The sequence below is a fragment of the Anas acuta genome, chromosome 17, assembly GCF_963932015.1.
Source record: "Anas acuta chromosome 17, bAnaAcu1.1, whole genome shotgun sequence".
Classification (NCBI taxonomy): Eukaryota; Metazoa; Chordata; class Aves; order Anseriformes; family Anatidae; genus Anas; species Anas acuta.
The window spans coordinates 11194723-11209142 of NC_088995.1; the positions used below are offsets into that span (position 1 = coordinate 11194723).

Sequence of the window (14420 nt, forward strand, 5' to 3'; positions counted from 1 at the left end):
TCGCGCTGCCCCGGCCGCGGTGCGCGGTGGGAGGGAGCGCGCGCACGGCGCTTTCGGAATGAGTGGTTTGAAACACAGCGTAACGGGGGAAGGCCCTCGGGGATCGTAAGAAAAAACAGAAAGCGGATTTAAACCAGCCACCGCGTTGTGTGCAACGTCAGCATTGTACGGATACGGTGAGGTTATACAGGCAGCGCAGTACGAGAAGAGGGGAAAAAGACACTAGACCTTCAGAATAAGTTGAAGTGGCTGTGCAGCGTATTCTGAATCCTGAACAAAAAGTCAAAAAATAAAGAGAAGATTACATCGATTTCTCCTTACAAGAAAAAAACAACATGGAGTCCTTTACCAAAAATAGTTTATTGCACAAAACTTTTAAAGGAATTCCTATGCACATTATTTTTATAATCAACATGCTTTGTGTGATCATAAATAGTAATGGTACATAGCGTAACTCCTCCGTCCCCTGGCTCATCCACTCAAGAACATGAAATGATTAACTTCCGTCTTTACAAATACAGCCTAAGCAGACATTAAATTATTAAATGTCATGTATAAAACAACAATTTCTTTTACAATACTGAGAACATCTCTATCTCCTCCAGAAATCCGTGCATCTGTGTTGGAAATTAGGCTGCTCTACTCTCAAAGACTGAAGTGTTATGCAACACTAGGAGACAAGTGTGATCAGACTGACAGCTTATGAGCATCAGTAATTACTTTGGACTGTAATTACTTTTATATGAAAATATTTAAAGGCTCTGGTCACATCAAGTCACATGCATACTACTCATACTTCCCTGGCAAAGTTATTAGAACATACATCACAAGCTTTTGCATCACCAGTAGTGACTTTGTCATCTTTAAATTAATCTTGTATTGATACTATCTGTCCCCAGTGCACCTTTAACGTTGTCATAACTAGCATTAAAACTTCTGTGCCACTGCATTTCATTCCCCTACAGAGGTATAAGTAATCCATGAAAATACAAGCACTAGAACTTCCACTCTGGGTATTACTCTATTTCAATATGTGAAATTCTCATAGATTCCAGCTAGCATATTGCCTGAACAGTTTGGGATCAGATCCTCCCAGAGCATGAGTGGATCAGGGGCTCAGCAGATCCCTATACAGTGCACAAGCATTTCCAAGAGACGTGGAAGACGATAGAATGGAACATTGTACAATGTTCAGCAACAGCATAGACTCGGTAAATGACATTTTTTCCATTATAGGGCTTCTGTTGTTGTTTAATGGACAATTATTCCAGAGTTCTCAAAAACCCAACCCATTTGAAAAAGCAATGCTGCAGCCTTGAATGACTTTCAGTATTTGGGAAACATTCTCATTTTACAACATTTCTGCTTCATCAACAAGACTTGTTCAGTGGGTAGCAGCCACTGAAGAACAGACATGGAAAACACAGTCTGTTACAGAAAAAAATTGCACATTACTTCAAAAAATGAAAAGAACTTTGGAAAATTATTCTTAAATTTCTAAATACACATCGATATTAATGAGGCACTGCTACTCCTCTGATCTATTTGGTAGTGCTGAGACATGCAGAGGGAACTCAGGTTTCATTCTGATAACTTGTTTGTTTACTGCCTAGACAGCAGGAGACCTGAAGCTTTTGAACAGAGAGCGTGCTCAGCCACAGGGTGAGGCTTTTTAATGTAACAGCAACTCTTTTCTCTGGATAATTAAGATACATAGCTGATAAGCTTCAAAGAAGAGGGTTTGCTTTTGTCGCATGCTGAGTGCTCTTTCTAGAAGGCTTCTCAGTGACTTCTGTAACATCAGTGGATCATTACCTCACCAGACTTACTGCAAAAGTCTTGTCATCCGTGCTTCGTTTAAATAAATGGCATACTGCTTGTGTTTGTAGGAAACCACATGGGGGATATAAAATGAAAATAACTCGTGTCCAGGAATTTCCAGAGAGAGAAAAACAGGTGGATCAATGCAGAAATCTAACTGGAGAACTTCAAAACAGCTCCTTCATCTTTAAAAGGAAAAATATGCATCTGAGGCTACTTGATTATATAAACTCAGATGTCTTACAGGGAGTGAGCTAGTGAGAAAGTGCTGCACTACACTGAAAACTGAATGCAGTCTTATTATTGATACAGAAAGGAGAGCAGATGTTCCTAAGACCTAGGAAGGTTTCTTACAACTCTGGCTTCTTTGATACCAGATAAAAGCTTTATCTATTACAACTGTCGGCAAACTTTTGCACTTAAAACATAACAGATTAACCGCAGGCAATGTATTTACCAAAATGAACACCAACATTAACCCTGCACAAGTGTTATTTTATTTAAAATCCTGAACATTTGGTAACCTTTTTTGTACTGAATATATTATTTATTATGTAGTTTTAATTTTGTTATTTAACAACACTGCGTATTTCCCCTCTTAGAGCTTAATATACAGGCAACTTCAAGAACATGACAGCAGCAAGATAATCAGTACCATTTACTCTGCAAAGTAGACTGCAGTAGTACGCAGACATTAACATGTCTAAGCTAGTAATGCTTTTGACTTTTCTTTAAACAGATCAGTAATTCTATATGTTGGACACCTAATGTCACACTAATACACTTCTCCCTTCACCGAATTGAAAACCTTGACTTTCAGCATCACTTGGCTCTGATCCCATAAAATGTAAGCTAAATTCCAAGGAATTAAGGGGCACAATGTCACTCTGGAACACTAAGTGCAAAGTGTTCAACTGGATGGGTTCTTAAGTTGGTAATTATGAAAACTAAGACTCTGAATAAACACAGCTTCTCCCCACACTTGTTTGGGTTTTGCCTTATTGTTAAGCAAACTGCAGTCATTTCTCACAGAAACATACAAACCCATCCAAAAGGAGCCTCCTCAAAGAAGCAACTGCCTCTTTAGAAAAGTAAGTAAACACGACAAATAAAAATTAGAGACAAGGTGACTTTTCTGAATGCTGTTACAGCTAATTATGAAAAAAATAATTGAAGAGATGCTTTTTTTTTTAAAAAAAAAAAAAAAAAAGCTAGTCCTCTTATACTTACTAGATTTTCTAATGCCAATCTGTAGTGAATATAATTGATGTGTTTTCTATGTTTTAAAAACAAATGTCGGTACCTGAGTTGCCAATGATTCTTACAAATAACGTCGTGTGTATTTTGATTTGTGCTTTAGCACATTAGATGAAGCAGCATCCCTGCACTGATTTTTGAATGATAAGAGTGGCTTATCACTGCACCCTAGGCCACATGGACTGACGGGACCAAAGAAGAAGGAATCTAAGGTGGGCTGCTTTAATAATAATTTAGCCAAGGCACCTCTAGAGAGAGTGTCATAGTTCCACCATTTACATTCACAACAGACACCTTGTAATAGAGGATGCAAGCAGTTGGGACAGTGTGTGGAAGAAGATAATCAAAATAATAATTGTATAGGCATTATAATTTTGTCTTTACAGTAAAATAATTACATTTCTAAAAGCTCTGGCTTTTGGGGGCTAATTTCCCTAAGCCATTTGTACAGCATGTCAAAACCCAGTTAACTTGAATGTAACATTAGAACAATGGCAGTAACAAACAAACAAAACAAAACCAAAACAAAACCAAAAACCCTTATGTCAGCTTTAACTTACATTATATAAGAATATTAAAACAGATAGTCAAAGTCAGAAAATTATGATTTTTCTTTTATATATATATATATGTATATATATTACAAGCATACCTTTAATCAAGGATGTCTACTTCAAAAGTCGAACTAAAAAGGTGCAAGAAGTGTTTGTGCAGTGAAGCAAAGCTCCCTACTGGCCTGCAACTGTAAGAGAAAAACTGTGACACTTCAGAAAACATCCCAGGCAAATCTGCCAAAGTTCTGTCATCTTTGCAGCCTGTTTCTTTTGCCATAGATCAAAGGTCATCTTCGTAACTACAAATGGCTTCAAATGTTTGTTTTTTTTTTCTCCCCTAAATGCAGACATATGTAATCTGAAAATAATAAATAAGACATCGTAGGTGGGAGAAACAAGGATGCTCTACTAGGAGTATCCATTTCTCAACCACTGCTAATTGAACAGGAGCAGGACTTTTTTTTTCCCTGCAATTTGGATACAGCCCAAGATAGGGGAAAAACTGGGGGGGTGAAAAATCAACACCCCGACCCCCAACCTAAAGAAAAAAATAAACAGAACAAAACCCAGATGATACATAATTAACCATCATCTATTAACAAACTTACCCAGATTAAACAAATGCAGACCTGGAAGCAGATGCTCTTCTTGGCCTCATTTTGAGCCTTCTTAATCTCTCACTAAAGCCAAATGAGTCAAATTTACCACTTGGCAGTCCCAAACATGGTAGAATTATTATGGTAAGGTTTCAAACAAATCCTTGGAATAGCACATTCGGCACTTATTATTATGCCAGTTTCTCAAAACCATGCCCTTTGCTTCTACAGGCAAAAGCAATATTTTGAACACCTTTTTTTTTAAATGAAATAAATAAATAATTTTGATAAAGACTTGTTTACACACTTAAAGCAATAGGAAGAAAGACAACTGCAGAGAAGGTTATAGTGTCAAAACTTCCCTGTCACTAACATCGCAATTCTGTTTCTTTTCATCTACAGTAGGAATCTCCTGCTGGTCTGATGCAGTTGCAGGACTGGTGGAAGTAAGGTCCCTCAATAGCTGCCCCTCAATATGAGTCCATGAAGACATTGATTCATGTACTGTAATGGTGTGTTCCTCCATCTGACGCTGAAGACTGTCCATTTCTTGCCTTTTAGAGTTTTGGGAACAACAACAAAAAAAAGAACAAATATTATCAGGCAGAAAGTTGCATGTTAAATGCAAGATCACAATTACTTTTCTGATTCTTGATAACTACTCCAAGATTATCTAGGCTGTAGCTGAGAAAAAGAGTCTAAAGGAACCTTAGAAATTGTCTTTAACTTACAAGCAAAACAAATACAATACGCTTAATCCAAAAATAATAAGTGCCAACACTGCAGCATCTCCTTTACTGCACATACTTGTTGCCAGGCATGATGCAGCATCATTTCCTCAGCACAGGCTCTAAGTGACTGCAACCTGATGAACATGGTGCTATTGCTGGTATAAAAGGCAACATGAGAAGAAGAGGCAAGGAAAGCACCAGAGAAAAATAAACTAGATAAACACATTATGACTCATATTCAGACACCAATTTAGTAAAAATATTAGTTTGGTAATAGCCTGTGATAATGTTCCATGATCACCTGTCTCTTAAAACATCGATGATGGTGGAATTTGCAGCTCAGTTCTCCACATTAACATCAAATCCCCATTTTCCTGAAGCTGGAGCTTTCATGCTCAGAATTGTGTGTGCATCCTTGTGAGCAAAGACATGCAAATAAATTCTTGGCAGAATAAAATTTCTCAATATAGATTTATTAATGCATTGCCTGGGCTCCTATCAAAAGCAGCCCTGCTGGTGTTATGAAGAGAGAAACACCAGCTTCTCCACTGGCAACAACTAAAAATAGCTGTTTCTGGTTTGTTTTGCAGTATATTTATTTGTGTACTAAAAATCAACAATCTAGGATGGACATTTTGCCTAGTATATTGTAAAGGCTTCTTTTGTTACTTCATTGCCATTTAAGCAAACATTTAGGATGACAGAACATCCTAGTGTCCTAAATATAGTCCCTTTAAGAGGAAAATAATTCATTTCACAAATCCTTTTTTTTTTTTTCTTAGGCTGGCAGATGGTTTCCTGGAAACATTTAAAAAATTATTTAATATGGTTTTAAATAACAGGCCATACTTCAGTTGCCGGAGACAGCTGTTCAGATTTTTTAAAGGCTCCTTGCTCACAGCTGTTGATGGTTTCAACAATTCTTCCAGCAAGGCAGCAGGAACTGGACAATCAGGAATCTTGACTGGAGTTACAGGATTTGAAGAGTTATTCTCTCCTTTCCTCTGGTTAAGGGAAAAAAAAGAGCCATAAATAAAAAGTCAGCTTATTCCATCCATTTCACTTTTATCACACAAAGTCTCATATCACACTACTGGTACTTAACACGGATGTGCTTCTGATACTTGCTCTACAATACAGTTAAGCCTCATGGGTCACAAGCAAAAGTTCCTAACCTAATGTCAGCTTCTAGTCATACTTATAGGTAAACACAGAGCATACAGAAGGACTAGTCAAGAAATAAAACAATAAGGATTTAAATCTGGATCTTCACAACAAATTTTAATAACATGCTACCAGTATAGTTAAGAGAAAAATTCAGGAAAAAAAAAAAACACAAAGAAGTTAAGTATAATCAAATAAGTCCTCCTGGAAATTCAAGAACCTGCAGGGTGAAATATCTAGATTAATGTCTAGAAGAATGATACAGATGAGTTCCATATGAAGTTCTCTTAACTGAGAGAAGTACTTCAAAGAAGGAAGGAGCAAGAGATCTACTATTACTGCATTTTCTGTATGTGGTTAGCAAATAGGAAAAGAAATAAAAATCAAAGAAGCCATTAATAGTCACCTTTTGAAATTGTGGAAAGATGAAAAACTAGATAGGACAAGAATAGAGAAGACAGACACATGAACATTAAGAAAGTACTAAGTATTTGCCCATGATTCATGATTTAATTTAAGCACTTTTTTTTTAGTTTATTATAAGTTAAAATGTAAGTGGAAGATAATATAGTAGACACAAAGTTTTCTAATGAAAAAGAAGTAAAGTCAAGACCAGTAAAGTTACTTTTGCCTGCACATCTTCCCGTATTTATTATTTAAATATCAGAACGTCAGTAACTTTATACTACGAGTAGGCATTTCAATTAAGAGTTTTCACCAAGTTTCCTTGCAGCAGAGTATTTTCCAGTACTGTAATCCAATTACACCACTACATATTCTTCCTACTCCAATACCTTCTTCATCTTGCCGTGCTTCAGATCCAACTTCAGTTGCTGGTTCTGCTGCAGCAGTGACTTCATGCTGTTCTTCAGTTCACTCACTTTAGCCTGCAGCATAAACTTATCCTTCTGAGTCACTGACAGATCTTCTCTCACCATTTCCAACTCAGTCTTGATATTCTAGACAGGAAAATAAGGGAATCAATCTGATACAAGAAAGCAGTATAAAAAATCCAGAACTAAGGCTTTCATCACATTTTTCAGATTCCAGAGGAAACTAGAAAAAGAATAAAAAAATGATAGTGTTATGTGAAACAAATTCACCCTGACAGAAAACCAGAAATAAAATTAAAAGTCAGTAACCTATTTTTACGGTGTAAGGTCAATAAAATAAGAAACTAACAGCCCAGTGAAATCAAGAAAGAGTAAAGACTGCAAAACACATAATGAATTAGGTTTTATGAATAAAAATGTATATTAAAAATCAGTGTAAATGCTTTTAAACTATAAAATACTGTTTTAATTATCCCCCTACACCAATACCAGATATCCATCAGAATCTCCACCTGCTAGATTAAATACCTGTAGGACAACTTGCATCCCTTCTAATTCCTTATGGCTGCGCTGTTCACTCATATCCAACTGCTGCTTAAGTGTTTCTATTTCTCTTTCTTTTTGTTCTACTTCCCACTTGAGGTCTTCCACCTAACAACAACAAAAGAGTATCTTTAGAATTCTCTATACATGAAATCACTCACAAAAAATATATTACCTGTGTCTCATGAACCTTTCCTATTTTTAAGGAAACTTCCTAAAATAAACTTCATTAAAAGTTCCTGGATGAAACACAAATGAAATCATACAACACATCCTAAGTAAGGATAAACATAGTAAGTGTGCAGGTTTTACCTCTTGGCTTACTACAGGCTGTTCACTAAGCTTGTCATCCAGCTTTTTCTGCAGAAGTTGGAGCTGAGATCTGGCTTCTGCCAGCTCTTGCTGAAATTGTGATACTTCCTGGGAATGTTTCTCATCCTCTGCCCTACACAGCAACATTAACAGAAACAGTACTTACAAAATCTGTCCTTTAAAACAAGTACTTCACTACGTTAATATACGATTGTTAATTATATGGCAGCTCATGACACCTGGTTATACCTTTGAAGGCTTGCCAACACATTTGCTGCAAGAGTTAAGTCACAAAAGACAGATGCGTAAATATATATATGCTGCAAAAACCACATTCTTTGAGCACTGGTAACATTCCAATTACAAACAACAGATTATACAGTGAACAAAACAAGAAGCCTGTCAGTAATTGTGCTTTTGTTTTAGGAGAATTAGAGTTAATCTTATATCCATTCTTATGTAGGTCTGATAATTTCTTACAATGTAAGAAAATTGGTTCTATACAACAAAACAAATAGCATTTCAGTATACCATGGAATATATCCAATGCTCAAATTTATCTTCTACATAATTCTTTAGGGATGTAAGAGGGGAGAATAACAGGATAATATGTATATGAAGTGTTAACCCTCACTAGTAACAAGACATAGCAAAAATCCACGTCAAAACTGAAAAATAAAAGAGGGTGGTGAAGCCTACATACAGCCTACTTTGGGTCTAATTGAAATACTAAGAGACATGAACTTGTAAATATTTGCCTAGCATCCAAACATGTATTTTATGATCAGGCTCAGCTGGGATGCATTTCAACATAAACCACTTCAGAATGGCAAAACCAAAAATTCATTAACGTGTGTGTTTTTCAGAGGATTTATTTTGTTTACTGTACTTCAAGAACTTGGGCATTTATTACAGTGTACTTACTGCAGTTTGTCCACTTCAGCCTGAAGGGCTTGGACAAGGAGTTCTTTGGCTTGTAGCTCTTTCTTGATCTCATTGAGCTCAAGGAAAGCAGCTTTGTAATGACGGCGATTGTGTGCTGCATCTGCTTTGGCTGCTGCTACCTACAAAGAAAAAAGATAAAATTTTTCTTTGTTTTATCACTGTACGAGTATCAAAAAAGAACTAAGCTAAAAGGGTACAGAACAAATCAAGAAAATTGTGCAGCAGCATTAATTTGCTGTTTATAATTATTTTTGTTTATAAAAACACTATTAGTGTTGTCATCCTTACTAATGCTAATAGTGGTTAATTATTACATAATGAAAAACCGCATCTGCTAAACTGCTTTCTTACTGCAAATTTTTTGATGAAGCAGCATCACTTCAGGATACACTCCATGAACTGCAAGCTACAATGGAACTTTCTTAGTAGTCAGTGAGCATGGTTAACACTGGGCACAACAGAAAAGATATCAATTGATCTTTCAACCACTTTCAACCAACTATCAACCATCATGTCAGAGACCCTGCAGGAAGCAATATGTTATAAAGCATAGATTTTTCTGTAAAGCTACCTTTCAAATACTTTACATTTAAATAATCTTTTAAAATAAATAAATAAATAAATGACCCATTACCTGTTCCTTAAGGTCTTTAACTTTTGACTTTTCTTTCTCTAAGGAAGTCTGTAAAGTTTGAATAAGTTGTTGCATTTGCTGGTCCTCCTCCTCTTTTCGCTTTAGGACTGCCTGAACCTGTAGCACATCACAAAAACAAATGCATGTTTTGTGTAGATTCAGTGGAAGACCAGAAATGCCAATAGAGTAAATACAAACATCAGCCAAAGCAGCAGTTGCAAAAGCTTCTCTCTGCTGTTCACTGATAACTGCTTCTATGGAGTACCATTTCAAGCTTAAAGTAGCCATGGTTAAACGGTAGCACATTATAGGCAAGGAATTCCCTTTTGCTTATACCACAAGAATACATTACCATTGGCATAAATATCAACATTAATTCCAGTGAATCATTATGTGCCAGATTGCATGTTTCAAGAATCTTAAATGAGCCACACTTTCACAACTGCAAGTATTTCAGCATGATTTATTTACACCCTAAGAGAGAAACAGCTCTGTTTAGCACAAAATATCATTTCTGATCTGTTCTTTATTCTCATACGTTACTACTGTTACACAACATACAGGAGGCCTGCATCTGAAGAAAACACACCAACTTTGCATCATATCAGTGAAGACCTCTATATCTTGTAAGAAATATTAACCATTTCCTTTCTTAAGGCATAATACCAAAAAGTCATAATACCTGTAGATTCAGTTGCACCAAATCTGCCTCTCTTTTCGCTAAAGCTGTTTCTAGGATATTGTTGTGCTCCCGCAAAGCAGCATTGGACTGACTAAGGCCTGTAAGTTTTCCTCGTTCATGTTCCAGTTCAAGGGCCAACTTCTTGTTAATTTCTTCTAAACGTTTTATCTTCCTCCTGAAGCCTCTAGATTCCTGAAGCTGTAGCCAGAGAACAGTTGAAAGTAAATACAAACATCTCCAGATTAATACCTCAAAAAACTGACGTAAATTAATTTAATTTGCTTTTACAGTTTTCCTTCATTCTCCCTGTCCCCCTTTTTAAAAGGGTACTTCAAAACAAGTGCATTTTCACATTTTTTTCCTAATGGAAGACTCAAAGGCTTGCTAGAAAGCACAATCAATGAGTACTGTTCACATGGAGATAAAGAGTAGTTGATGTTTTTTTTTTGTGCAACTTTACAACTGAACACCACCACCCTGCCCTCAAAAATCACTGAGCATACATGACTCCCAATAGTTTGGGAAAATAACTATTCATGTATATTCACTATTTTATGGCCAGACACAGCTGGTATTTAATACAGGAACTACTTTTCTCTCATCTTCTTTTCCCCTATACTACAGTGATTCATAAAACCATGAAGAGACAGTAGAGACAGTACAGAGCAAAAAAGTTATATTGTGTCAGCAACACAATGCTTGCACATTAGATTCTGATTTCCTGCACTGTTGGAATAAAATTATGGTACTAAAATTTCTCCCCACCTCTAGGTGCTTTTTACTGTCACCTTCCCATCTACCATGTAAATTCAGGTAATCACCTCATCCTCTAGTTCCAGCACTTTCTCTCTGTATTCTTCAAGCTCCTGGCTGGTAAGCGAGATCACTTCTTGCAACTCTTTTTCCAGCATTAACTTGCTTTTGCTAACAGTTTGCAATTCTGTCTCCAGAGCTTGAATCCTTTCCTAAAGACAAAAGGATCACAAACCTGATTCATTTACCATCCGTCTCTGCAGAGGCAATTTTGTTTTGTTAAGAAGTTTATTTCTCTACCAAATATTAAATGAGCTGCTAGTGATTAATGTAAAGGTCTAGCTCAGAGCTTTCAACCCTTTGCATCCAACCGCTACTTTTATCATTTTTTATATTTTGCTCCATTAGTCCAAGGAATTTAGGTTTTCCCTCAATAAATCAATTCTCATATATTAATTCTCAACAGTATTATAGTCATAACATATACGATTAAATTACGGCTACCCTGAAGAGATGGCAACTGTCTATGAGGAAAAAAGCAGTTAAAGTTAGAGTTTGGGAAATTTTTCAGATCCCAAGCAATTAACAATCTCAAAAAACACGAGTGAAATACAAAAATACAAAGCCTGCCAAACTATCTCTTTCAAATATAATTAAGGAAATTCTCAGTATTCACAACACTGATACCAGCATTCTTAGTTAACTTTATATTCCAAGTGTTTTCATCACTTCAGTGTATTGTAATATTTCAACACATATTTAATAATGTGATAGTGCTATCTTTATATTAACAATGTTAAAAGACACCCGCATACTTGAGCAATCTGGTTGTTTCCACCATCAGTGATTTGTGCTTTTAGTTTGCTCAACTCTGCTTCAGCAGATTCCTTTGCAGTGAGGGATTCCTGTAGCCTCCGACTAAGAATGCCAACTGCATTCTCATAGGCTTTATGCTTTGCTTTCATCTCTTTCTGAGCACTTGTCAGATCTGACCCTAGACGCTTCATTTTCTGTTTCTGCTCCGTAATGGCCCTAGAGTGAAAGCAAAAAACAAAACATAAGGTTAAAAAAAATTGCCAGAAAATGATATTGAATAATTAATTTTTGGCATGGTTCAATTGAAAAGAAATAATAAAACCTGCATATAGTCCACTTAGCTAGTCCATATTTCACCAGCTGAACTGTAAGGATACTACAGGAGACTGTACCAAATGCCTTGCTGTAGTTAAGGTAAATGACACCCACTTTTCTCCCCTTGTCCCAAGTCACTCATCTCAGAAAAAGCCATCAGATTGGTAAGGTACAATTTTGGCCCCTTGTGAGGTAATGACCAGAACTTTGGAACACATTCTAAGAAGGTTGTTATGGTAATTAAGAAGTCTTTGTCATAATTATTAAAATTCCAGCATGAAGGAACGTACACTACTCTCTTTAAATAACACAGAATTTAGAATAAGAATCTGAACTAAGGTTTCATCTAATCTGAGATTTTCATTGGGTACTTCATGTCTCAGTAAAAGTTTTCATCTATGGTTACTAGTTTAAAACAGACCCCCCTCCCCCCAGCTTGTTCTCATTAAGCCCAACATTCTAGCCATTCAAGGTTAAAATTTACTGAAAGAAAGTTAGGATTAACTCCATTAAACATGTTACAACATGTTAACACAATACATGCCATACAACATGTATGTCGTTGTTTAAAAGCATGCGTGAATCAGAGAAGATGGAACTCCTGCAGCATGCAATCAGTACTTGGACATGGATGTTATTTCCCAAAGAAGACTAAGGAATAGGAAAAGGCTGGTTACTAAAAGCGTGGATATGAAAGATTAATGTTATAGATCTTTTATCCATACCAAAAGAACAGACTTACTTTTTTGCTTCTTCTTGCATTTGTTCTACTTCTAGTTTTAATGACTGATTTTCCTCAGCAAGAGATGCCATTTGTTCCTTATCAAACTGCAAGGACTTTAAAAGGGAGAGAGAAAAACAAACAAATAAAAAGACATGAAGCAAGAACAAAAACATGTTTTCTCTATGTTGCTTTATAGGAGAATAAATACAAAAAGTTTCAAAATTATTTACAGTCCTAAAAAAAACCATGGGAACAAAAACACCTATTGCAAGGTTCTCTGCTTCCTGACTCCTTTCTATTACCTTTTAAATTCTTTGCTCTGTGGCCACCACCACAACATGTATGCACAGAGTTCTACTTTGAGCTCCGCTCTCAGACAGCATTCACTTTGGGACCAGGTTAACTGCTTCCACACCACACTTCTACCACTCCTGGAGCATGCTTCTCCCCACTGACTTACATGTACATGAGGTGTTACTGAGCAGTCACTTTAATGTGGTAGGTATGTGCTCAACTATATATACAGTATTAAATATGTATCCAAGAACCTTAACTTGCAGCCATTCTGTTTAGTTCCAAAACTAACAGAAACAGCAACATATCCTGTATGTAATATTCTCTCAAAGTCCAATGTTGACACCTTCCATACCTGTAGGCGTGCTTCCATATCATCTCGTTCTTTCTGCACTGACTGAAGATGATTTTCTATTTCCACCATCTGCTGGCGAACCTGAGATACTTCCTTCTGTAGTTTTGAATGTTCAGATTCGAGTGATTGTTTTTCAACTTGAATTTTCAGTAGCTCTCGTTTTAACTCTTTCACTTCTGAGTCTAGACGTTTCTTTGTAGCTTTCAATTCACTAATCAGCTGGTCCTTAGAACTTGCATCTCTTCGGTAAGCTTCCACCATGACCTTGCACACAAGAGTTTCAAGAACAACATAGCATCTCTGTTACAACTTTGCTGTAAATTACTCTTAAATTTCTAAAATATTTACCAATGTTATTCTAGTTTTGGGGGGAGGTGGTATCAAACAATACAAACGAATGTCATCTGTAACAGAATCACAGAATCGATGAGGTTGGAAGGGACCTCTGGAGGTCATCTGGTGATACTCCCTGCTCAGGCAGGGTCACCTAGAGCACTTTGCACAGAATCATGCCCAGGTGGGTTTTGATTATTTTCAGAAAAGGAGACTCCACAACCTCTATGGGCAACCTGTTCCAGCTCTCTGTCACATTCACAGTAAATAAGTTTTTCCTCATATTCAGATAAAACTTCATGTGTTTTAGTTTGTGCCTGTTGATTCTTGTCCTATCTTTGGGCACCACTGAAAAGAATCCAGCCCCAACATCTTGACACCCTCCCTTAAGATATTCATATACACTGAAGATCCCCTCCCAGCCTTCTCTTCTCCAGGCTAAACAAGGCCAACTTGTTCATTAAGCGAATATGAATAAGTGTTTATAGCAGTATGGTATACTCCTCATATTCTTTATGGAACTGCACTACTTAAACACAATTAAAAAATAATTTTCAAGTTTAGCCATTCCATGCACATAATTAACTATTTTTGTCATGAGAAAGGGAGGGGGTGTTAATTGCAGTTTAAACAGCCTTCTCAAAATTAAACCAAATAAGCTAAAAAACCACCTTTAGTATTACATTAATGAGCAATCAAGTGGTAAATTAATGGTGCCTCTATGCATAATACATATTTACAACACTAATGATATATCA

At 36.5% G+C, this 14420-nt stretch overlaps 1 protein-coding gene across 8 annotated transcripts in view; it reads right to left on the reverse strand.

The window, feature by feature from the left end:
- Nucleotides 1-341: 341 nt before the first annotated feature.
- GOLGA3 (golgin A3) overlaps nucleotides 342-14420 on the reverse strand; it is a 28351-nt gene continuing 14272 nt past the window's right edge. For 5 of the 8 annotated variants that reach the window (XM_068653712.1, XM_068653713.1, XM_068653709.1 and 2 more), the window contains 12 exons: nucleotides 13330-13593; nucleotides 12699-12793; nucleotides 11641-11857; nucleotides 10894-11037; nucleotides 10073-10270; nucleotides 9391-9507; nucleotides 8736-8875; nucleotides 7812-7944; nucleotides 7485-7607; nucleotides 6918-7082; nucleotides 5809-5963; nucleotides 3025-4782 (listed from right to left, as the gene is read on the reverse strand). In XM_068653712.1, the coding sequence (XP_068509813.1) occupies nucleotides 4572-4782; nucleotides 5809-5963; nucleotides 6918-7082; nucleotides 7485-7607; nucleotides 7812-7944; nucleotides 8736-8875; nucleotides 9391-9507; nucleotides 10073-10270; nucleotides 10894-11037; nucleotides 11641-11857; nucleotides 12699-12793; nucleotides 13330-13593 (1962 nt within the window). In that variant the 3' untranslated portion in view covers nucleotides 3025-4571. Of the gene's footprint in view, nucleotides 2007-3024; nucleotides 4783-5808; nucleotides 5964-6917; nucleotides 7083-7484; nucleotides 7608-7811; nucleotides 7945-8735; nucleotides 8876-9390; nucleotides 9508-10072; nucleotides 10271-10893; nucleotides 11038-11640; nucleotides 11858-12698; nucleotides 12794-13329; nucleotides 13594-14420 lie in introns of those variants that run through there. The other 3 variants (XR_011088467.1, XR_011088465.1, XR_011088466.1) reach the window with 3 other exon arrangements.